Raw genomic sequence first — 24,010 nt, 5'->3', positions numbered from 1 at the left:
GTTTGGTATGCTTTCCTTTATTGGTCAGAGGGATTGAATTCAAGAGTCGTGGAGTGATGTTGCAGCTGTACAGGACTTTGGTTAGGCCACATTTTGAGTACTGTGTGCAGTTCTGGTCGCTTCACTTTAGGAAAGATGTGGAAGCTTTGGAGAGGGTGCAGAGAAGATTTACCAGGATGTTGCCTGGAATGGAGAATAGTTCGTACGAGGATAGGTTGAGAGTGCTAGGCCTTTTCTCATTGGAACAGAGAAGGATGAGGGGTGACTTGATAGAGGTTTATAAGATGATAGGGGAATAGATAGAGTAGACAATCAGAAACTTTTTCCCCGGGTACAACAGTGTGTTACAAGGGGACATAAATTTAAGGTGAAGGGTAGAAGGTATAGGGGAGATGTCGGGGTAGATTCTTTACCCAGTGTGGTGGGGGCATGGAATGTGCTGCCTGTGGGAGTGGCAGAGTCAGAATCATTGGCGAACTTTAAGTGGCAATTGGATAGGTACATGGATGGGTGCTTAAGCTAGGACAAATGTTTGGCACAACATCGTGGGCCGAAGGGCCTGTTCTGTGCTGTATTGTTCTATGTTCTATGAACTATGAACCTGCACACCAAGTTCTCTTTGTTCATCAACACTCCCAGGACCTTACCATGAAGTGTATAAGTTCTGTCCTGATTTGCCTTTCCAATATGCAGCATCTCACATTTATCCAAATTAAACTCCATTTGGGATCGTATTTAATAACGACCAAGATCAGGCAAATAGCCTCTTCATTGATCATTCGCAGTAACACAGTTCGAGGTGGCGATGGAATCCAAACTACAGTGTTTACAGTAAGCTCTTTATACACAGTTTTTACATATGTGAAATTTTTAGCACTACGGTGTTACATAGTTGTATCTATTATACACAAAAGTTTGCGTGACATCTATCCTGACGAAGCAGGAGATGGTTTAAGCACTTCTTAAATGCTGGCCATTTCTCCTGGGGAAATCAGGGCTAACATAAAAGCAAAAGAGAAAGCATATAAAATAGTAAAAAAACAGTGGGAGAGCAGAGGATTGGGAAGCTTACAAAGACCAACAGAGGGCAACAATAAAAAAAAATGAGGGAGAAGATTAAGTATGAGGGTAAGCTAGCCAGTAATACAAAGGAAGACTGTACGTTTCTTTAGATATTTAAAGGGCAAAAGAGAGGCAAAAGTGGGCATTGGGCTGCTGAAAAATGACACAGGAGATATAGTAGTGGGGAACAAAGAAATAATTACTTCGGTTCAGTCTTCACAGTGGAAGACATGAGTAATTTCCCTAAAATTCAAGATAGTGAGGGGGCAGAGCTGAGTATGGTCGCCAAGACCAAGGAAAAGATGCTAGAAAAACTGAATGGCCTGAAGGTAGATAAATCACCTAGACCAGATGGACTACACCCCAGAGTTCTAAGGGAGATAGCTGAAGAGATAGTAGAGGGATCACTAGAATCAGGAAGGGTCCCAGAGGACTGGAAAATTGCTAATGTAACACGCTTGTTTAAGAAAAGATGGAAAATTATAGATCAATTAGCCTAACCTCAGTCGTGGGTAAGATCCTGGAATCCATCATGAAGGATGAGATTTCTGAACACTTGGAAGTGAATGGTAAAATAAGATAGAGTCAGCATCGTTTCATTAAGTAGGTCATGCCTGACAAATTGTCTAGAATTCTTTGAGGAAGTAATGAGCAGATCAGACCAAGGAGAGCCAATGGATGTTGTCTACCTGGACTTCAAGAAGACCTTTGACAAGTTGATGCATAGGAGGCTACGGAGTAAGCTAAGGACCCATGGTGTTAGAGGCAAGGTGCAAACATGGGTAGAAGCTTGCCTGTCTGGCAGAAAGCAGAGAGTAGGGATAAAGGGGTCCTTTTCAGGGTGGCAGCCAGTGACAAGTTGTGTTCCGCAAGACTCTGCATTGGGACCACAATTTTTCACTTTATACATTAACAATCTAGATGAAGGGACTGAGGGAATTCTGGCTACGTATGCAGATGATACGAAGATAGATAGTAGGACACGTAACATTGAGGAAGCAGGAGGCTGCAGAAGGATTTGGATGGTTAAGAGAGTGGGCAAAGAAGTGGCAGATGGAATACAACGTAGGAAGGTGTGAGGTCATGCACATTGATAGGAAGAAAGAGGCATGGACTATTTTCTAAATGGGGAGAAAATTCAGAAGTCTGAAATTCAAAGAGACTTGGGAGTTCCAGTCCAGGATTCTCTGAAGTAAACTTGCAGGTTCAGTCAGTAGTTAGGAAGGTAAATGCAGTGATGGCATTTATTTTGAGAGGACTTGAATATAAAAGCAGGGATGTACTTCTGAGGCACTATAAGGCTTTGGTCAGGCCACGTTTGTAGTATGATGTGCAGTTTTTGGCCCCATATATCAGGAAGGATGTACTGGCCCTGGAGCATGTTCAGAAGAGATTCACGAGAATGGTCCCAGGAATGAAAAACTTAACATATGAGGAACATTTAAGGATTCTGGGTGTATCCTCAATGGAGTTTAGAAGGATGAGGGGGTATCTAATTGAAGCTTACAGAATACTGAATGGCCTGGACACAGTGGATGTTGGGAAGATGTTTCCATTGCTAGGAGAGACTAGGGCTCGAAGGCATAGCCTTAGAGTAGACCTTTTAGAACAGAGATAAGGAGAAACTACTTCTGAGAATGGAGATGAAAGGGAAGAAACTTTTTTAAAAATGCTTTATGGATCACCAGCAAAAAGATACTGAGAAAACTGTTCAAATTTAAAAGCTGCCAGTTTCTCAGGTCCTGATAGGTTTCATCCTGGAGTCTTAAAAGAAGTAGCTGCCTTTGAGAGAATACCTGCATTGGCCTTAGTTTTACAAAAGTTTCTTGATTTTGGAAAGTTTGCACAGTTTGAAAAATAGCAAATAAGACTCCTCTATTCAAGAAAGGAAGGAGATAGAAAGCAGGAAGCTGCAGGCAAGTTAGTTTAATGTTATAGGGAATTGCTAGAATCTACTATTAGGAAGGTTATGTTGGATAGTGGAAAATCTGCGCGTAATTAGGTAGAGTCAACATGGTTTTGTGAAAGGGAAACCACGTTCAGTCAATCGATTGGAGGTCTTTGAGGAAGTAATGGAGAACTAATGGACATACTGTACTTAGATTTCCAGAAATTATTTGACAAAATGCTACATCAAAGATTTCTAGCCAAACTATGAGCGTATAGGGTAGGGGGTAATATATTAGCACAGATAGAGAATTGGTTAGCTAACAGCAAACTGAGAGTAGGCGTAAATTGGTCATTTTGGGTTGGCAAGATGTGACGAGTGGAATGCCACAGGGATCAACGCGAATGCCTCAATTACTTTCATGTTTGAAGTGGACCTGGGTGTTGAGTGATTCATTTAGTCATTCCTCCAAGCCCAATATGTCCTTCCTCAGGTGTGGTGCTCAGAGTACCCAAGTAGGGTCTTGTATAACCACAGCATAACTTCTGCATCCTGATACTCCAGTCCTCTACATATAATTAGCCTTCTTGATTATTTTTTGCACTTGTTTGTGGCATTTTAAAGTTCTATGCACTTGAACCCCCCAGCCTCTTTGGACGTCCACTGTATTTAACTTCATACCATCAAGAAAGTACACTGGTTTATCCTTTTTCAATCCAAATGAATAACCTCGTACCTACTTATATAAAACTCCATCTGTTCAAATTTTTCCCATCAACCTATTTTATCAATTTTTTTATGCTATCATCTACACTGTCTACAATGCTAATTTTGTGTCATCAGCAAATTTGGATATACGACTTTCAACACCATTATCCAAGTCATATCATAATGTTTCAATAAGATCACTATACGTTTTTCAAAACTTCAAATGATACAGGTGAAAACTAGTTAACTTTTATTAATAATAATATCCTGCCTCCATCCTCGGAGTTAGTCACATGCACCCTCGCTATGGAAAGATTATAAATTGCATTCATAGCCACAAAAGTCAGGATACCAAAACAGCAGTCAGATATACTCTCACCAATTCTCTGTACAACTGTAATGAACTTCTCTACTTTTATATTTGATTAGGTTACATTACAGTGTGGAAACAGGCCCTTCGGCCCAACATGTCCACACCGACCCGCCGAAGCGCAACCCACCCATACCCCTACATTTACCCCTTACCTAACACTACGGGCAATTTAGCATGGCCAATTCACCTGACCTGCACATCTTTGGACTGTGGGAGGAAACCGGAGCACCCGGAGGAAACCCACGCAGACACGGGGAGAATGACTTCCTCTTCAATTCTCATACTGCCATATTATCATTTTCCAACTTGTGTACCAAGATCCCTCTGAACCTCAGTGTTCTGGAATCTTTCTCCATTTAATTAATACGGTGTTTTACTATTCTTGCTGCAAAAGTGGACCGGTTTACATTTTTTTTTGCTTTTCAGACTCTTTATGTGCTCTTCATAATTTGCTTTCCAACCAAAAACCACTTTCAGCCATTGTTTCAATTATGGGCATCCCCAACAAAGGGAGTACAATGTACGTTTACATGAATGTTACTTGGACTTCAGGGTTAAATTATGGGGACAGCTTATATAAATTAGATCTGTTTTTTCAGAATTTAGAAGGTTAACGGGTGATCTGATATTAACAGCAAAGGACAGGACTATTAACTATTTCAGTTAACACTGGTCGGGGATTCTAAAATTAGGGGTCATAGTCTTAAAAAAAAAAAGGGCTAAACCATTCAGGAGAGATGATAGGAAGCACTTCTACTCTCGAAGGATGGTAAATATTTGGAACAGTCTTCCAGAAACTGTGGTAAGTGTTGGATCAGTTGTTAATTTTAAATCAGAGATAGATGAATGAAAATATTGAGGACAGATATATGGAGCTCGACCACAGATCAGCCATGATATTATTGAATGGCAGAACAGGCACGAAGGTCTGAAAAGTGTATGCCTACATCTATGTTCCTAAGATCCTGATGGGACATGGTGGATGCTGAAAGAATGTTTCCTCTTGTGGCAGGGTCTGGAGGTGGGGGAAACAGTTTAAAAATTAGTGCTCAGAGTTAAGAGTTTTTGGAAAACTTCGGCCTTGTCTTTTGCACTGATGTGCTGGGCTCTTCCATTATTGAGGATGGGAATATTTGTGGAGACTGCTTCTCCAGTGAGTTGTTTAATCATCCACCACCTTTCACAACTGGATATGGCTGGACTGGAGGGCATAAATCTGATCCATTGGTTTTGGGATCACTGAACTCTGTCTATTGCTTGCTGTTTTTGATGTTTGACATACAAGTGTTCCTGTTTAATGGCTTCACCAGGTTGTTATCTCTTCTTCAGTTATATCTAGTGCGGCTCCTGGCATGTCCTCCTGTACTGTCCATTGAACCTAGAGTTGATCCTCTGGCTTGATTGTAATGATTGAGTGCTGATAAGGCAGGCATAAGGTTACAGATTATGCTGGAATACAGTACTGCTCTAATTATGGCCTATAGCACCTCATGGATACCCAGTTTTAATTTGCTAGATCTGTTTGAAGTCTGTCCCATTTAGCACAGTGATAGTGCCGCACAGCATGATGGAGGTTGTTCATGATGTGAAGATGGGCCTTTGTCTCCACAAGGATTGTATAGTGTTCACTCTTACCGATACTGCCATGATAGCTGGGAAGGGGAGTTGAGACCACAATGAGATCACCCATGATCTTACTAAATGGTGGAGCAGGCTCAAAGCACCATTTAGAGTCCTCCTGCTCCTAACAGATGTGTTTGTAATTCACGACAGTGGTAGTGAGAACTCATCGAGTGGCTGATTCCACAACATTGGGAATGGGAGGAGTGAGTCAGTTAAGGGGTTGGGCAGCATTAACACTCAGTGGCCGTGCTGAGGTTGCTGTCCTTAATGTGCCATATTGAGTATCTCACTGAGCTCTTCCAAAGATATTCGAGGGGGTCGAGCCTGTTCTGTTGGCAAGACAGGATTATTTAAGGAGCAATGATGAGTTGGATAGAGGTTTGAGAGGGCAAAGTGAGAAGTCTAGAACATAGAGTATAGAACAATACAGCGCAGAACAGGCCCTTCGGCCCTTGATATTGCACTGACCTGTGAATTATTCTCAGCTCGTCCGCCTACACTATCCCAAAATCATCCATGTGCTTATCTAAGGATTGTTTAAATCTCCCTAATGTGGCTTAGAAGGGCTAAAAAAAAGAAGCAAAAATCTAGACAGAAAAGATGTGGAAATAAAAATGATATTTTTTCATCCCATTCTCTTGAAGGTATAATATTTCCCACAAGATGTTTTAATAAAATATTACAGGTAATTGTTTTGGAATTCGACATATGAACAAATGTCATTCAAATACAGATTAGAACGTTTTGGAAGATATAATTGAAAATTGGCCTGCAGCATTTTGTTGGTGTTCAAATTTCCTGTTAATAATGGCAGCCAATAAGTTAGTCTGAAGTAGGAAATAATTAAATCTATATATTTGTCCAATTTATTTTACATTTAAGTGATAGGCTTTTATATATTATGTTATTTAGACAAAAATAGCAACAAATGTCTTCACAATTTTAAATGTACATTATTATTAAATTGCTTTAAAGGGCCGCACAGTGACTTTGTTATTAGCACTGTTGCCCCACAGCACCTGGGACCCACATTCGACTCCAGCTTTGGGTGACTATCTGTGTGGGTTGGCCATGCTAAATTCCCCCATAGTGTCCAGGGTTGTGGTGGGTAGGTGTGTTAGCTACGATAAATGTCAGAGTGGGGAGTGGGATGCTGTTTGGAGGCAGGGTGTAAGCTCGGTGGACCAATTGGCCTTAAGCTGCTCTGAAGGTATTCTATGATAATATGATTCTAGCATTAAATGTCAAAGTTCTTCTGAATTTTTTTTTCTGAACTGTTTCTTGTAAGAGAGTTGCCCAGATGCTAAAAAACCAAAAAAAAAAGACACAAACATTTTTAAGGTTAGTGAGTTTTGAGAAGATTTGTAGCTCAGGTTGTGGTTCTGGATGTAGGTTTGCTTGCTGAGCTGGAAGGTTCGTTTTCAGACATTTCATTACCATACTAGGTAACATTATCAGTGAGTCTCCGGATGATGTGCTGGTGACATGGCCCACTTTCTAATTATGTGTTTAGGTTTCCTTGGGTTGATGACATTATTTCCTGTTCTTTTTCTCAGCAAGTGGTAAATGGGATCCAAGTCAATGTATTTGTTGATAGAGTTCCCGTTGGAATGCATGTTTCTAGGAATTCTTGCGCGTGTCTCTGTTTGGCTTGTCCTAGAATGGATGTGATGTCCCAGTCAAAGTGGTGTCCTTCCTCATCAGTATGTAAGGATACTAGTGACTAGTTGATGTTCATGTATCCTGGTGGCTAGTTTTCTGCCAGTTTGTCCAATGTGGTGTTTGTTACAGATTTTGCAAGGTTTTTTTTGTAAATGACATTAGTTTTGCTTGTTGTCTGTATAGTTTCAAGTTCATTAGCTACTGTTTTAGTGTGTTGGTGGGTTTGTGGGCTGCCATCATGCCAAGAGGTCTGAGTAGTCAGGCAGTCATTTCCGAAATGTCTTTGACATAGGGGAGAGTGGCTAGGGTTTCTGGATGTGTTTTGTCTGCTTGTTCGGGTTTATTGCTGAGAAAATCGGCGGACTGTGTTCATTGGGTACCCGTTCTTTTGAATACACTGTATGGGTGATTTTCCTCTGCTCTGCGTTGTTCCTCTGTGCTGCAGTGTGTGGTGGCTCGTTGAAATAATATTTTAATTCAGCTTCATTTGTGGGTGATGGGATGATTGCTTCTGTAGTTCAGTATTTGGTCAGTATGTGTTGTTTTCCTGTAGACACTAGTTTGAAGTTCCCCATTGGCTGTTCGCTCGACTGTGATATCTAGGAATGGCAGTTTGTTGTTGTTTTCCTCCTCTAGTGAATTTCATGCCAGTAAGGGTATTATCAGTGGTCTTGAAAGTTTCCTTTAATTTGTTTTATTTAGTGGTGACAAAGATGTCATCCACGTAAGCAGACCCAAAGTTTGGGTTGGATGGTTGTTCGTTCAAGTCTCTGCATTACTGCCTCTGCTAAGAACCCTAATATTGAAGATCCCATGGCTGTTCCATCGGTTTGTCTGTAGGTTTTGTTGTTGAAGGTGAAGTGGGTGGTAAGGCATAGGTCCACTAGCTTGACAATATTGTCCTTGCTGATGAAGTTGGTAGTGCTTCGTATACGTGCCTTTGGTTCTTCAAATAGTGTATTCAGTGTTTCCTTGGCCAGGTTGATGTTGATGTTGTTGATGGATGTGAACAGGGTGTTATCTTGCTTTGCCCCAAACTTTGGGTCCGCTACGTGGTTGACATCTTCGTTGTCACCAAATGAAACAAATTAGAGGAAATCTTCAAGACCATCAATAATATCCTTACAGGCATAAAATTCACTAAAGACAAGGAAAACAACAACAAACTGCTGTTCCCAGATGACACAGTACAGCAAACAGCCAGCGTCTACAGGAAAACAACACATATTGACCTAATACTGAACTACAGAAACAATCATCCCAACATCCACAAACGAAGCTGCATTAAAATATTATTTCAACGAGCCACCACACACTGCAGCACAGAGGAACTATGCTGAGCAGAGGAAAATCATCTGTACAGTGTATTCAAAAGGAATGGGTACCCAATGAACACAGTCTGCTGATTTTCTCAGCAATAAACCCAAACAAGCAGACAAAACACATCCAGAAACCCTAGCTACTTTCACCTACAGCAAAGACATTTCAGAAATGGCTGCCAGACTACTCAGACCTCTTGGCATCATGGCAGCCCATAAACCCACCAACACACTAAAACAGCAGGTAATGAACTTGAAAGACCTTATACAGACAACAAACAAAACTAATGTCATTTACAAAATACCTTGCCAGAACTGTAACAAACACTACATTGGACAAACAGGCAGAAAACTAGCCACCAGGATGCATGAACATCAACTAGCCACAAAACGACATGACCTTCTCTCACTAGTATCCTTACATATGGATGAGGAAGGACACCACTTCGAATGGGACAACACATCCTCCTCGGACAAGCCAAACAGACACTCACGAGAATTCCTAGAAGCATGGCATTCCAACCGGAACTCTATCAACAAACACATTGACTTGGATCCCATTTACCACTCCCTGAGGGAAAGAACAGGAAATGACATCACTTACCCAAGGAAACTTAAACACATAAATAGAAAATGGGCCATGCCACCAGCGCTTCATCCGGAGGCTCACTGATGATGTTACCTAGTATGATGACAAAATGTCTGAAAACGAACCTTCCAGCTCAGCAAGCAAACCTATATCCAGATTTTTAAGGTTGCTATTGTAGTTCTTATTTACATTGCATTAGTGAATATATTTAATAGATTTTTTTTTCAAACTGATCTCCATTACAGCCAACAATAGGGCAGGATATCAGCAATACCTTCTACATAAGTCATACTTGAGTTCACTGCATCCTATTTAAATAGTCGCAGCCCTAGTAATCTAAATTTGGCCAGAAGCTCTCTCAATAGATGAAACAGCAGTTTTGTACAAGTTCATTCATTGGCACAATGTTGCAAAAGTACCTGTTGCTCTGGCTCTCCGTTTTGTTAAAATCCCAGGACTAATGTTTGTTTTGAAGGACTGTTTGATTTACTGCCTTTAACCTTGACTTTCTTTATCACCATCTAGGTAAAAGGTCACGGTATAATCATTTTACTGTTACCTGGATGTTGCTAGAATCCCAAAAACTAATACAAGCCTTCAACTCAAGGTCAGGTTATGGTGGCATTCTCCCACGCACCTTGGCTGTCATAGATGAGTTGCGTGAAAAGATTTCTGAGGTACCTTTGTACTTTAATCACCTTCTTGTAATATTGGGACAGATGTTATGTTAGTTGGGTTGGTGACAATTCGCCACGGCATATTTGCCGCCGCCGATTAGCCATTGCCGGTTCACCACCAGCATTTCTCCACTGGGGTCGTTTGACCTCTGGAGACTATTCACCACCGGAAATATATATATGTACTGATTGTTTTCCCTCCCGCCTGTTCTTTCATACTTCTCGGTCCCCTTTATTTATACAACAACATAGTACATGTTGATAAAAAACTAGGTGAAGTAAATATCATTTTATTGGTTTATACATAAAAATGAGTTACAAACACTTGCGGTGGCGAGTCGTCCTCAGCGGCCAATGGGCGGTGGCGAAGCGTCCTCAGCGGTGAAAAGGCGCTAATCGGCGGCGACGAATGGTCCCATCCCGATGTTAAAGTTCATATTGTTGTGGATTAAACACAGTAGCAGCAATTACTTACAGCAGTAATAAATTTGATGGAATTTTAGACTGGGGCTATTGCAGTGGCAGACAGTCATATTAGAATGGGGCATCCAATCACACTGAGCACTTCTGGAGTTCCCCATTGTAGTCAATGTCCTCTTCTCAGTGATTTCTCATCTCGGATTTTTACCTGATTTGTTTTCTACTTCCACGTGATTGCATCGATGTTGGGGTGAGTGATTGAATTAATTCTGAGAGTAGATTATGGTATGTGGAATGGACCAGCTGGTCTTTTTTCTTGTTTGAAATGTTAACCCTAACTACTTTAGTCTGCTTTATGCAGGAATAGTACACCGAATGCAAATATCTGATCTAATAATTTTGCATTATCAGGAATCGATGCACACAGTATGAAATCCCCAAGCAAAGTAGCAGGGAGCATATGACATATGAAATTAATGGGGAAAAAGTGGCCCCACGGAAAGATGTTTCTGAAGTGGGTAGGAGAGAGGTATGGGGAATGGGGAGTTGTGGGCTCCCTTGTCAGGCTATGAATTGAAAGTAAATTACCACAATTGGACAAAAGAGTCAGTACCTTCCCTCATTAAAAAAAGAATAAAAGGTGGATGAATATTTGGGGTCTAAGGTTAGAAATCATTTTTCTTTCTCCTTGTTGTAAAGTATTGCAGCAAAAATGAACTAACTTCAACATTGCCAGAATGGTCACAAGGGTCTTCTGAAAAGCTGGAAATTCCATTCGCGCCACCTTTAAATCCAGATTCAGGAAGAAATGTGACTGTCTTTCCATTCAACTGTATCAGTGGATGCCCCACGTCAGAAATGGATAACTCACAAGATGTGAACAGAATTCAACAAATCTGGGCCACCTTTGAAAATGTATGGAATATAATAAACAAATACAGGTAAAAAAGGCATTATTTACTGATGAACATATAAGTAAGTGTTAGTCAAACTGTATGCGGTTTTGATTTAGGCACATTCTGCTGTTTGCTATATGCTGCTATGATGTAAGCATTTTGACTGGAGTGGAAAAACTGGATGAACTGTTACTTGGGTTTTGAGATAGCAAACCTAATGTTATCTTGTAAAGTTGAAATTTGTGAAATGTAAACCAACTATCAATGGTTATCTACTGAATGACTGCCAAACTTCAAACCACCAAATTGAAATTCCCAGAAATCACAATCTGCTTCCTAACTAACAAGTGAGAGTTTTTATTAACTTGTGCGAGCAATCCTGTAAATAAAATATTCATCTTCCATATTCATATAAAGTAAATTGTTTTTGCTTTGATCTTGTATGACAGCTCATGAGATTGAGAGATTACTTTTTTTTCCCCACCAGCTCGTTAATTTTTGCAACCTTCAACCTTCCTCACAACCCATTAACTGTTGTAACTGACAGCAAGCTGCCACTTCCTGAGGAAGCATTTCAGAGCCTGCAAAGATTGATGCCTGCTGTAAAAGAACTACTGACAGGAATTCAAAGGTGAGCACCTAGCTGTCCAGGAGAAATGTATAATGAAGTTGGCAAGTCTTTTAATGCAGGTAGTTCCCAAGTGTAATTTGATAATTGTGTAGCAAGTTGTGTGCTAGCTGATATTGCCAATAATTCAGTTTTTACGCTTCCTTTCTCTGACTGATAAGATCTAATATTCATGCAACAAAATTGTAGAATATTGCATCAATCCAAACAGACTCACTACTTGTGTAAACTGTAGGTATTATAATGAAACAAACCTTTGTTATCTTGTTAGCAAGTGGGGAGACAAAAAACCTTTTAATGCCTTTATGTAAAGTTTCTTTGTTTCTGTGTTTTCATTTTAAGCTACATTTTCTATTATTCTGAATCATTATGCTGTAAGAAATGATAAAGTTACTTGCCGATTGATAAACTTTTGTTTAAACTGCTATGTTAAAATATCATTCATCGGGAAGTGCAACATAAAGCTTAAATAAAAACAGAAAATCTTTAAAATACATTATAAGATCATAAGACAGAGAAACAGAAATTAAGCGATTCAGCCCATTGAGTCTGCTCTGTCATTCAATCATGGTTGATAAGTTTCTCAACCTCATTCCCCTGCTTTTTCCCCATAACCCTTGACCGCCTTGGTATTCAATAACCTATCCATTTTAGTTTTAAATATACTCAATGACCTGGCCTCCTCGGCCTTTAGTGGCAATGAATTCCATAGATTCACCACTCTCTGGCTCAAGAAGTTTCTCCTTATCTTTGTTCTAAAAGGTCTTCCCTTTACTCTAAGGCTATTACCTCGGTCTCTAGTCTCTCCTACCAATGTAAACAACATCCCAATATCTATTCTATTGAGGCCATTCAGTATTCTGTATGTTTCAATTAGATCACCCCCATGCTTCTAAACTTGATAGAGTATAAACTCCGAATCCTCAAATGTTAAGCTTTTCATTCCTGGGACCATCCTCGTGAACCTCTTCTGAACACGCTCCAGGGACAGTACATCCTTCCTGAGATGAGGAGCCCAAAACTGCACACTATACTCCCAAATGTGGCCTGGCCAGAGCCTTATATAGCCTCTGAGGTACATCCCTGCTTTTATAATCAAGTCCAAATGCCATCATTGCATTTGCCTTCTTAACTACTGACTCAACCTGCAAGTTTACCTTGAGAGAATTCTGGACTGGGACTCCCAAGTCTCTTTGCACTTCAGACTTCTGAATTTTCTCCCCATTTAGAAAATAGTCCATACCTCTGTTTTTCCTATCAAAGTGAATGACTTCACACTTTCCCATGTTGTACACCATCTGCCACTTCTTTGCCCACTCTCCTAATCTGTCCAAATCCTTCTGCAGCCTCCCCGCCTCCCCAGTGCTACCTATCTCTCTACCTAATTTTGTATCGTCTGCAAACGTAGCCAGAATGCAGTCAGTTCCATCGTCTAGATTGTTAACGTATTAAAGTGCAATGTTGTGGTCCCAACACTGAGCCTTGCAGAACGCTACTTGTCACCTTCTAGCCTCCTGAGAAGGACCCTTTTATCTCCACTCTCTGTTTCTGCCAGACAGCCAAGCTTCTATCCATGCCAGCATCTTGCCTCTGACACCATGGCCCATATCTTACTCAGTAGCCTCCAGAGTAACACCTTGTCAAAGGCCTTCCTGAAGTCCAGTTAGATAACATGCATTGGTTCTCCTTAGTCTAACCTGCTTATTACTTCCTCAAAGAATTCTAGCAAATTTATCAGGTAACATACCCTTGATAAAACCATGCTGACTTTGCCCAATTTTATCATACACTTCCAAGTATTCAGAAATCTCATCCTTCACATTGGATTCCAGAATCTTAACCCATGACTGAAGTTAGCCTAGTTGGTCTGTAATTGTCTGTCTTTTGCCTTATTCCCTTTTTAAATAAGGGTGTTATGTTAGTGATTTTCCAGTCCTCTGGGACACTGTCCTATTCTAGCGACTCCTGAAAGATCACCACTAATGCCTCAATTATCTCTTCAGCTATCTCCCTTAGGACTCTGGGGTGTAGTCCATCTGGTCCAAGTGATTTATCCACCTTCAGGCCATTCAGTTTTTCTAGCACCTTCTCCTTGGTGATGGCCACCATATTCAGCTCTTGAATTTTTGCAATATTACCCATGTCTTCCACCATGAAGACTGATGCGAAGAATTTACTTGGTTTCTCAGCCATTTCTTTGTGCCCCACTACTATGTCTCATCCCCCTACTGAATTAGTTTAAACCTGCCCAAAGAGCATGAACAAATTTCTCCCCCACCGCCCCAGGATATTAGCACCCCTCTTGTTCAGGTGAAGACCATCTTGTTTGTAGAGTTCCCACCTACCCCAGAAAGAGCCCCAATTATCCAGGAATCCAAACCCCTCCTTTCTGCGCATTCCCTGTAGCCACATGTTCAACTCCTCAAAATTGTAGTTCAAGTATACGGGAGGTTGAGAGGAGTGAAGTCAGAACTAAGATTTCAGTATTGTAAGATGGCACTGGCAAGCAAGAAGTTGGTTTGATGTGTGTCTACTTCAATGCCAGGAGCATCCGGAATAATGTGGGTGAACGTTCAGCATGGTTTGGTACCTGGGATTTTGAAGTTGTGGCCCTTTCAGAGACATGGGTAGAGCAGGGACGGGAATGGTTATTGCAGGTTCTGGGATTTAGATGTTTCAGTAAGGACAGAGAAAATGGTAATAGAAGGAGTGGTGTGGCACTGTTAGTCAAAGACAGTATTATGGTTGCAGAAAGGATGTTTGAGGACTCACCTACTGAGATAGTATGGGCTGAGATTAGAATCAGGAAAGAAGAGGTTACCCTGTTGGAAATTTTCTATAGGCTTCAAATAGTTCCAGAGATGTAGAGGATAGGATAGCAAAGATGATTCTCGATAGGAGCGAGAGTGACAGGGTGGTTGTTATGAGGGATTTTAATTTTCCAAATATTGATTGGGAATACTATAGTTCAAGTACTTTAGATAGATCAGTTTTTATCCAATGTGTGCAGGAGGATCTCCTGTAACAGGCCAACAAGGGTGAGGCCACATCAGATATGGTACTGGGGAATGAACCTAGCCATGTATTAGATTTGGAGAACTTTGGTGATAGTGACTACAATTCAGTTATGGTTACTTTAGTGATGGAAATGGATAGGTATCTACCCTAGAGCAAGAGTTATAGCTGGGATAAAGGCAATTAGATGCGATTAGGCAAGATTTAGGATGCATAGGATGGGGAAGGAAACTGCAAGGGATAGACACAGTTGAAATGTGGAGTTAATTCAAGGACCAGCTACTGCAGGTCCTTGATAAGTATGTACCGGTCAGGCAGGAAGGAATTTTTCGAGTGCGGGAACCATGGTTTACTAAGGAAATAGAATCTCTTGTCAAGAGGAAGAAGAAGGCTCATGTTAGGATGAGAAGTGATGGCACAGTTAGGGTGCTTGAGAGTTACAAGTTAGCCATGAAAGACCTAAAGAGAGCTAAGAAGATCCCAGGAGGGGACATGAGAACTCATTGGCAGATAGGATCAAGGAAAACCCTCAGGCATATCAGGAATAAAAGAATGACAAGAGTAAGTTTAGGGCCAGTCAAGCATAGTAGTAGGAAGTTGTGTGTGGAGTCAGAAGAGATAGGGGAAGTGCTAAATTAATACTTTTTATCAGTATTCACTCTAGAAAAAGACAATGTGGTGGAGGAGAATACTGAGATACAGGCCATGAGACAAGATGGGATTGTGGCGCGTAAGGAGGAGGTGTTAGCAATTCTGGAGAGTGTGAAAATAGATAAGTCCCCTGGGCTGGATTTGATTTATCCTAGGATTCTCTGGGAAGCCAGGGAGGAGATTGCCGAGCCTTTGGCTTTGATCTTTATGTCATCATTGTCTACAGGAATAGAGCCAGAAGACTGGAGGTTAGCAAATGTTGTTCCCTTGTTCAAGAAGGGGAGTAGAGATAATCCTGGAGATTATAGACCTGTGAGCCTTACTTCAGTTGTGGGTAAAGTGTTGGAAAGGGTTATAAAAGATAGGATTTATAATCATCGAGAAAGAAATAAACTGATTAGGGATAGTCAACACGGTTTTGTGAAGGGTAGATCATGCCTCATGAACCTTATTGAGTTCTTTGAGAAGGTGACCAAACAGGTGAATGAGGGTAAAGCGGTTGATGTTGTGTGTATGGATTTCAGTAAAGCATTTGATAAGGTTCCCCACAGTAGGCTATTGCACAAACTATGGAGGCTTGGGATTGAGGGTGACTTAACAGTTTGGATCAGAAATTGGCTTGCTGAAAGAAGACAGAGGGTGGTAGTTGATGGGAAATATTCATCTGATGGTTCAGTTACTAGTGGGGTAACTGAAGGATCTGTTTTGGATCCATTGTGCTTGTCATTTTTATAAATGACCTGGATGAGGGCATAGCAGGATGGGTTGGTAAATTTGCGGATGACACTAAGGTTGGTAGAGTTGTGGATAGTGACGAAGGATGCTGTAGGTTACAGAGAGACATAGATAAGCTGCAGGGCTGGGCTGAGAGATGGTAAATGGAGTTTAATGCGAAAAGGTGTGAGATGATTCACTTTGGAAGGAGTAACAGGAAAGCAGAGTACTGGGCTAATGGTAAGATTCTTGGTAATGTCGATGAGCAGAGAGATCTTGGTGTCCAGATACACAGATCCTTGAACGTTGCCACCCAGGTTGATAGGGTTGTTAAGAAGGCAGACAGGTGTTTTAGCTTTTATTGGTAGAGGGATTGAGTTTCGGAGCCATGAGGTCATGCAGCAGCTGTGCTGCCACATTTGGAGTATTGTGTAAAGAATGTGGAAGCTTTGGAAAGGGTTCAGAGGAGATTTACTAGGATGTTGCCTGGTATGAAGGGAAGGTCTTATGATGAAAAGCTGAGGGGCTTGAGGCTGTTTTCGTTAGAGAGAAGAAGGTTGACTTAGTTGAGACATACAAGATAATTAGAGGATTAGATAGGTTGGACAGTGAGAGCCTTTTTCCTCGGATGGCGATGGCTAGCACGAGGGGGCATTGCTTTAAATTAAGGGATGATAGATAAAGGACAGATGTCAGAGAGTAGTCGGGGTGTGGAATGGCCTGCCTGCAACAGTAGTAGACTCGCCAACTTTAAGGACATTTAAATGGTCATTGGATAGGCATATGGATGCAAGTGGAATAATGTAGGTTAGATGGGCTTCAGATTGGTGCAACATCAAGGGCCGAAGAGCCTGTACTGCACTGTAATGTTTGAGTGAAGAAGGGCTTATGCCCGAAACGTCGATTCTCCTGTTCCCTGGATGTTGCCTGACCTGCTGCGCTTTTCCAGCAACACATTTCCTGCACTGTAATGTTGTATGTTCTATCTGCTGCATCATTTTCCAGAGGCCCACTGTCCATTTTTGCCTCCCTTTTGCCCATTATATATCTAAAGAAACTCTTAGAGTCTTCCTTTATATTACTGGCTAGCTTACCCTCTTATTTAATCTTCTCCCTTCTAATTTCTTCTTTTGTTGCCCTCTGTTCGTCTTTGTAAGCTTCCCAATCCTCTGGTTTTCCACTGCCCTTTGCCACATTATATGCTTTCTTCTTTGCTCTTACGCTATCCCTGACTTGCCTAGTCAGCCTTCGTTGCGTCATCCTTCCTGCAGCATGCTTCTTGCCCTTTGGCCCAACAAGTCCACACCGACCCTCCGAAGAGTAACCCACCCAGACCCATTTCCCTCTGACTAATGCACCTAACACTATGGGCAATTTAGCATGGCCAATTCATCTGACCTGTACATCTTTGGACTGTGGGAGGAAACCGGAGCAACCGGAGGAAACCTACGCAGAATGTGCAAACTCCACGCACTTCTTTGGGATGACTCTCTGCTGTGTCTCCTTAATTATTCTTAGGAACTCCTGCCATTACTATTCCACTGTCTTTCCTGCTAGGGCCCTCTTCTAATCAATTCTACCCAGCTGCCCTCTCATGCTTCTGTAGTTGCCTTTATTCAGCTGTAATACCGTTACTTCTATCTTTTCCCTCTCAAATTGCAGAGTAAATTCTATCGTATGATGGTCACTGCCTCCTAAGGATCCTTCACCTTAAGCTCCCTTATAAAGTCTGCCCCATTGCACAACACTAAATCCAGTATTGCCTGTTCCCTAATGGGCTCCACCACAAGCTGCTCCAAAAGGCCATGTCATAGACATTACACAAATTCCTTTTCTTCCACTCCAATGCCAACCTGATGTTTCCTAGTCCACCTGCATATTGAAATTCCCCATGGTCACTGTGACTTTGCCTTTCCTAGACATCTTTTCTATCTTCTGGCGTATCTTGCGCCCCAGCACCTGATTACTATTTGGAGGCCTATACATAACTCCAGCTATGTCTTTTTTTAACTTTGCAATTCCTCAATTCTACCCACACCAATTCAACACCATCTGACCCTACTCCATTTTTTACTATCTATTTAATTTCATTTCTTAAATAATAAGGCAACCCCACCTCCTCTGCCCACCTGCCTAACTTTTTGATTGGATGTATATCCTTGAATATTCAACTCCTAATCCTGATGTCTTGCAGCTGCATCTCTGTAATGCCCACCATGTCATACCTGCTAATTTCAATCTGCGCCACAAGCTCATTTATCTTATTCCTTGTACTGCATGCATTCAGATATAACTCTTCAGTCCTGAATAACAGTCCCTCTTCTCATTGTCATTTGTTTGTCCAGTGTGCTTGAGGTTTGATTGTTAACCCATTCAATACACTCAGTCCCATTTGTGTGTGTGCTGGTGATTTTAATAACCTCCCCAGAGTTCTGCACTCTTACCTCCTTTAATTTGGATTTTCTAATTTCCCCTATAGAGTGCCCCCCACACCCCCACCTCCCTTCATTTAGTTTTAAGCCCTATCTACACCTCTGGTTATGCCATTCACTAGAACTCTGGTCCCAGCACAGTTTAGATGAAGATGGTCCCATCGGAACAAGTCACAGAGTCATAGAGATATACAGCATGGCAACATACCCTGCAGTCCAACTCATTGATGCTGACCAGATATCCTAACTTAATCTAATCCTATTTGCCAGCACTTGGCCCATATCCCTCTAAACCCTTCCTATTCACTTACCCATCCAGATGCCTTTTAAACGCTCTAATTGTACCAGCCTCCCCTACTTCCTCTGGCAGCTCACCTTCTGCGTGATAAAGTTGCCCCTTAGGTCCCTTTTATATCTTTCCCCTCTCACCCTAAACCTGTGCCCTCTAGTTCTGAACTCCCCCACTACAGATAAAAAACCTTGTTTGTTTATCCTATCCATGCTCCTCATGATTTTAAAAACCTGTATAAGGTCACCCAATTGAGTGTAAGAGTTGGGAGGTAATGTACAGGACATTGGTTAGGCCCTTTCTTACCCAGTACTGGTGCCAATATCCCATTTCTTCCTTACCAATCTTTGAGCCACGCATTTGACTGCTTACTATTATTGTGCCAATTAGCTTGTGGCTCAAGTAGTAATCCAGAGATTATTACCTTTTTGGTTCTGCTTTTTAATTTAACTCCCAGCTCTCCCTTAGCAGAATCTCTCCCCTAGTTTTATATATGTCATTGGTACGTACATGGACCACAACCACTGGATCTTTACCCTCCAACTCCAAGTTTCTCTTCAGCCCAGATGCGGTATCCCGAACCTGAGCACCAGGCAGGCAACACAACCTTCGATACTCTCGATCCTGGTCAAAGACAACAGTGTCTATGCTTCTAGCTATACTACTCCCAGTTACAACATTTCTCTTCTCTTTCCCCATTTTCATCTACACAGGGAGCCAAACTCTTGAACCTGTTGGACAAGGACAGAGGCTGAGGCTCCTGCAACTCTACTTCCTGAATCCCTCTACCTGCCTCACTCACAGCCACACCCTCTTGTCCCTGACCACTGACTGAATTCGAGTTAGTTAGTCTAAGGGGTATGACTGTCTCCTGAAACAGTGTCCAGGTAACTCTTCCCCCCTCTCTGAGTCTCAATATTTGAAGCTCAGACTCTAGCTCGTTGACTCACAGTCTGTCAAGATCAGGAAAGACAAATAGTTTCAATGTTTTATATAGAAATTCTTCATCGCAGGCAGTAAAGCAGAATGATTTTTATCTAAAATATAAGGAACACAAAGCAGGAGCAGATCATATGGTCTATTGAGTCTCCTCTGCCATTGAATATGATCATGGCTGGCACAATCTCTGAGGTAGAGAATTCAAAAAAATTACAAGTCTTCAAAAGAAGAAATTTTTCCTCATCTTGGTCCTAATTGATCATTATTTTATCTTAGATTACAATACCTTAATTAAGACTCGGCAATGACTTCTCAGTGTCTATGCATCATCTTCGGCAATCCCTTGAGATGGGATGGCTTTGTTCTGCTCCGGTGTTGTGATCTCTGAGGTGACTAAACGGTTAAATGCTGGATCTGCAAATAGTGCACGGCTTCCACATAGAACTGTTAAAGCTGCTCAAAATGGTTGGAACTGTCATGACTATTTCCCTGGTTTGGGAGTCCAAGATGACATTCCCATGAGTTGCTTGGGCGTTGCATTTTTTTCAGGGATGCTCTTCAAGTGTTTTTTCAGCCTTTCTGGTAACTGCTTTCTGAGACAAAGCTGCAAGCAGAGAGCTTGTTTTAGAAGTCCTGTGTCAGGCATGCAGGTAGTGTTGCCTCTTGAGCAGAGCTGATTGATAGTAACCAGGGCCTCGATGTTAGGTTGAGGGAGAACACTGATATTGGAATATCAAACCTGCCATGAATTTGTGGTATTTTGAAAAGACATCACTAGTTTTCCCCAGATCTGAGCTATCTGCTGTACATTGTCCAAATCTCTGATACATAAAGATGGCATTAATGCCCTGTAGACCATGAGCCTGGTGCTGGGGTTGTGGTCTTTGTCATCAAACATTCTGTTACTTTCACAGTCAAGGCTTCACTGGCACACTAGAAGCAATGTTGACTTTCATTGTCAATGCCTACTTTTGCTAAAAGGATGCTCCTAAGATATGAAAGTTGATGTACTTTGTCCACTGGCTCACTGTGAATTATTGGGGGAGAGCCCTGAGTAGTGGGAGCAAGCTGGTAGAGAATCTTTGTCTGGATGTTTAGCCCACGTCCCATTTCCTCATGTGCCTCAGTGAATGTGTTGATGATTTCGAACTTGGCCTCTTGAGTGTATACACATACAAACATTGTCAATGTACTGCAGCCTCAATGACAGAGGTTGGGGTCTTGGTTCAAGACTGGAGGCAATGTAGGCTAAACAATTTTTTGCTCATCCTATAGAGAAGCTCCACTCCGGTAGGAACCTCTAGTGGGTGTGGGGTGGAGTGTTTCGATAAGGAAAATGGAGAAGATGATTGATTCGACGAAACAGTCTTGCTTGACCCAAATTTGCACATGTATTGGATCTATGGTGGGTCCTTTCGTTAGGATCATGGCTTGTATGTTGTTGTGTAGCAAGCAAAGAATGGTAATGACTTTCAGTCAGCAGCAAAATTTGAAGAGAACACTCCATAATGCCTCCCAGTTGACAGATTGAAAGGCTTTATGGGGCTAAAGAAGGCCATATTATAGCTTTTGCTGCTTTCTACTTTCTGGATCTGCTATAAAGAACATGCTCACATTCCCTGTTACTGAACAGAATCCTCATTTTGTCTCCTGGAGGAGCTGTTCATTTACTCTGAGAAGGAGATTAAGGAGAATACTTGCAATGACTTTCCCGATGGCCCGTTTTCATTCTAGTCCTTGCCACTTCACAGACTTCTGATCAGCATGCGCGGACCCTCTCAGTGGCTGTGTAGCCACACCGGTTAGAGGGAACATTACCTCTTGTGTACAGCAGGGAGACCCTTTGTCAGTTACACAATCAGCCTTATCTCCTTTATCGAAGCTGACCACAATTATGAGGTCTTGGAGACCAGCTATCATGTCCTCCTGTTTCCAAGTGAGGGAAATGTGGTCTTGTATTCTTACCGAGAGTGCTTTAATACTGTTTTCAAGTACTGGTGGCTTTGTTGGTTCACAGCTGTTAGATGGCCTTGCTGACCAGGCTGGAGCTGTGCTATATGGTCAGGGGTACCAACATCAAGGAATGAGTTTTGGTTCAGACTCGCGAAGTGTTCCGTCTAAAGAGTGCTGACTTGCCTCCCTATCTTTGATGAACCCCACATTGTGTGGCATTCTCTGTGGGGCACATCTTTGGGTGCTTGGGCTTTAGGTAATCTTCATTACACTGAAGAATCCACACACACAAGGCTGTGGGTGAGTTCCTGGATTTCTTGCACCATCATTCCATCCACCGTCTGTTCTTTGAGTCACAATTTTTTGTTGGACCTCAGCCTTCATTTGTTTGTGTACCTGCATCTTTTCCTTCAACTGCTGGTGGTGTTTCCACTTGAGGAACACCTTGCACTTGTGATAGTAGCTCCTGGATCTCCTGGTTATTCTCGCCAAACAGTCTTGACATTTCCAGGTAGAGAAAGGTAGAGAATCTCGCACATGGTGTTTATGATGGATGCAAGAGCAGACCAGGTGCTGCAGACATTCTTGGTTCCTGTATTTCAATCTCCACCTTGTCAAGCCCTTTTTATTATCTTGAATGTTTCAATGAGACCACTCAATAAGATTGCGAGGGCCTGGCAAAAGCTGCCCTGGAGGACCTTGGTTGCAAAGTGAAGCATCAAGTGTTCTAGACAGGTCAGAAAACTGGGATTTCCCATTAACTGCAGCTTTGGGATAAGATTAGGAGATAGAAAGCACATGTCATATTTTGTTGCGCTTTTCTGGATTTTTCAACGTGATCACCTCTCCTCCTTCTGAACTCCAGAAACCTTGCATCTAATTACTCAACCGTCATTGGAAAAATAATTACCTAATGTGGGAGTTGACCTTGGGTTAAGAATCCCATTATCTACCAACTGAGCTAGCCCGGCCATACGTTAACCCCATCTTTCAATTTATGTGTTCAATTTTCAAGTGCTGAAGGAGTTAGATTTTTACTTCCAGCACTTTATTTTTTGTTTTTGTTTTCACTTCTATATTCGGATTTTCTTCAAAAAGTGTTAATACTTGAACTTTATGTCGACATAATAAATGTGCTCAAATATAAATGAAAAGTTGGTAATGGAGCAGGAAGGGCAACCATAACGACAGCAACAAAGATAGAAATGAAACCAGGAAATGTGAGAAAATGTGTCTGACAAGATATGTCTTCTTTGAGTGGAATTTTACTGCCCGAAGAAAATATTCACTGCATGTTTTAGTAGTACGTTTCGTTGGTTTGGAGCAATAACTGCTTAGTATCAATCAAATAATACAGTACTGCACAGTGCCATGTTAAAATCAATTTTGTGTTTTTACACTTCATTACTTCACTTGTTAAAGTTGCTAGTTTATAGTTAGAGAAATCAAAGACAGGTTAAACAGATTGCTGTAATCTTTAATATGTAGAATGGAGATGTCTGATTCATAATCAAGTGTAAATGAAGTTTGAGGTTGTTGCTGGTGTCTCTGGGTTTCATAATTGTTCCAGCAAGATATGTTTTGTTCAAGTAGGTTCTGCTGATTTACATAGTAAACGAGAGCAAATTTAGGCTCTGGTAAGTACAATCAGCATCCCCTGAGTAATGCTAAAATTTGAGCTGACATACTGTTTTAGTATTTTGGATTATTGGTGCTGGAAGAGCACAGCAGTTCAGGCAGCATCCGAGGAGCAGCAAAATCGACGTTTCGGGCAAAAGCCCTTCATCAGGAATAAAGGTGGTGAGGGAGTGGCGGTGAAGGAGGTCCAGGACCTCCATGTCCTCAGCAGAGTGGGAGGGGGAGTTGAAATTTTGCTCCCGATGTGGTCTCCTCTACATTGGGGAGACTGGACGCTTCCTAGCAGAGCGCTTTAGGGAACATCTCCAGGACACCCGCACCAATCAACCACACCGCCCTGTGGCCCAACATTTCAACTCCCCCTCCCACTCTGCCGAGGACATGGAGGTCCTGGGCCTCCTTCACCGCTGCTTCCTCACCACCAGACGCCTGGTGGAAGAACGCCTCATCTTCCGCCTCGGAACACTTCAACCCCAGGGCACCAATGTGGATTTCAACAGTTTCCTCATTTCCCCTTCCCCCACCTCAACCTAG

The 24,010-nt window shown here is 41.8% G+C and overlaps 1 protein-coding gene across 3 annotated transcripts in view; it reads left to right on the top strand.

The window, feature by feature from the left end:
• Positions 1-24,010, top strand: part of swt1 (SWT1 RNA endoribonuclease homolog) — a 139,089-nt gene that overhangs the window by 94,881 nt on the left and 20,198 nt on the right. For all 3 annotated transcript variants that reach the window (XM_043699544.1, XM_043699546.1, XM_043699543.1), the window contains exons 14-16: positions 9,750-9,901; positions 11,021-11,262; positions 11,705-11,848. In XM_043699544.1, coding sequence (XP_043555479.1) covers positions 9,750-9,901; positions 11,021-11,262; positions 11,705-11,848 — 538 coding nt within the window. The remainder of the gene's footprint in view (positions 1-9,749; positions 9,902-11,020; positions 11,263-11,704; positions 11,849-24,010) is intronic.

The sequence above is a fragment of the Chiloscyllium plagiosum genome, chromosome 11 (assembly GCF_004010195.1).
Source record: "Chiloscyllium plagiosum isolate BGI_BamShark_2017 chromosome 11, ASM401019v2, whole genome shotgun sequence".
In the NCBI taxonomy this organism is placed as follows: Eukaryota; Metazoa; Chordata; class Chondrichthyes; order Orectolobiformes; family Hemiscylliidae; genus Chiloscyllium; species Chiloscyllium plagiosum.
The sequence above is the reverse complement of the archived record's forward strand: the minus strand, read 5'-3'. Positions and strand labels throughout refer to the sequence as shown.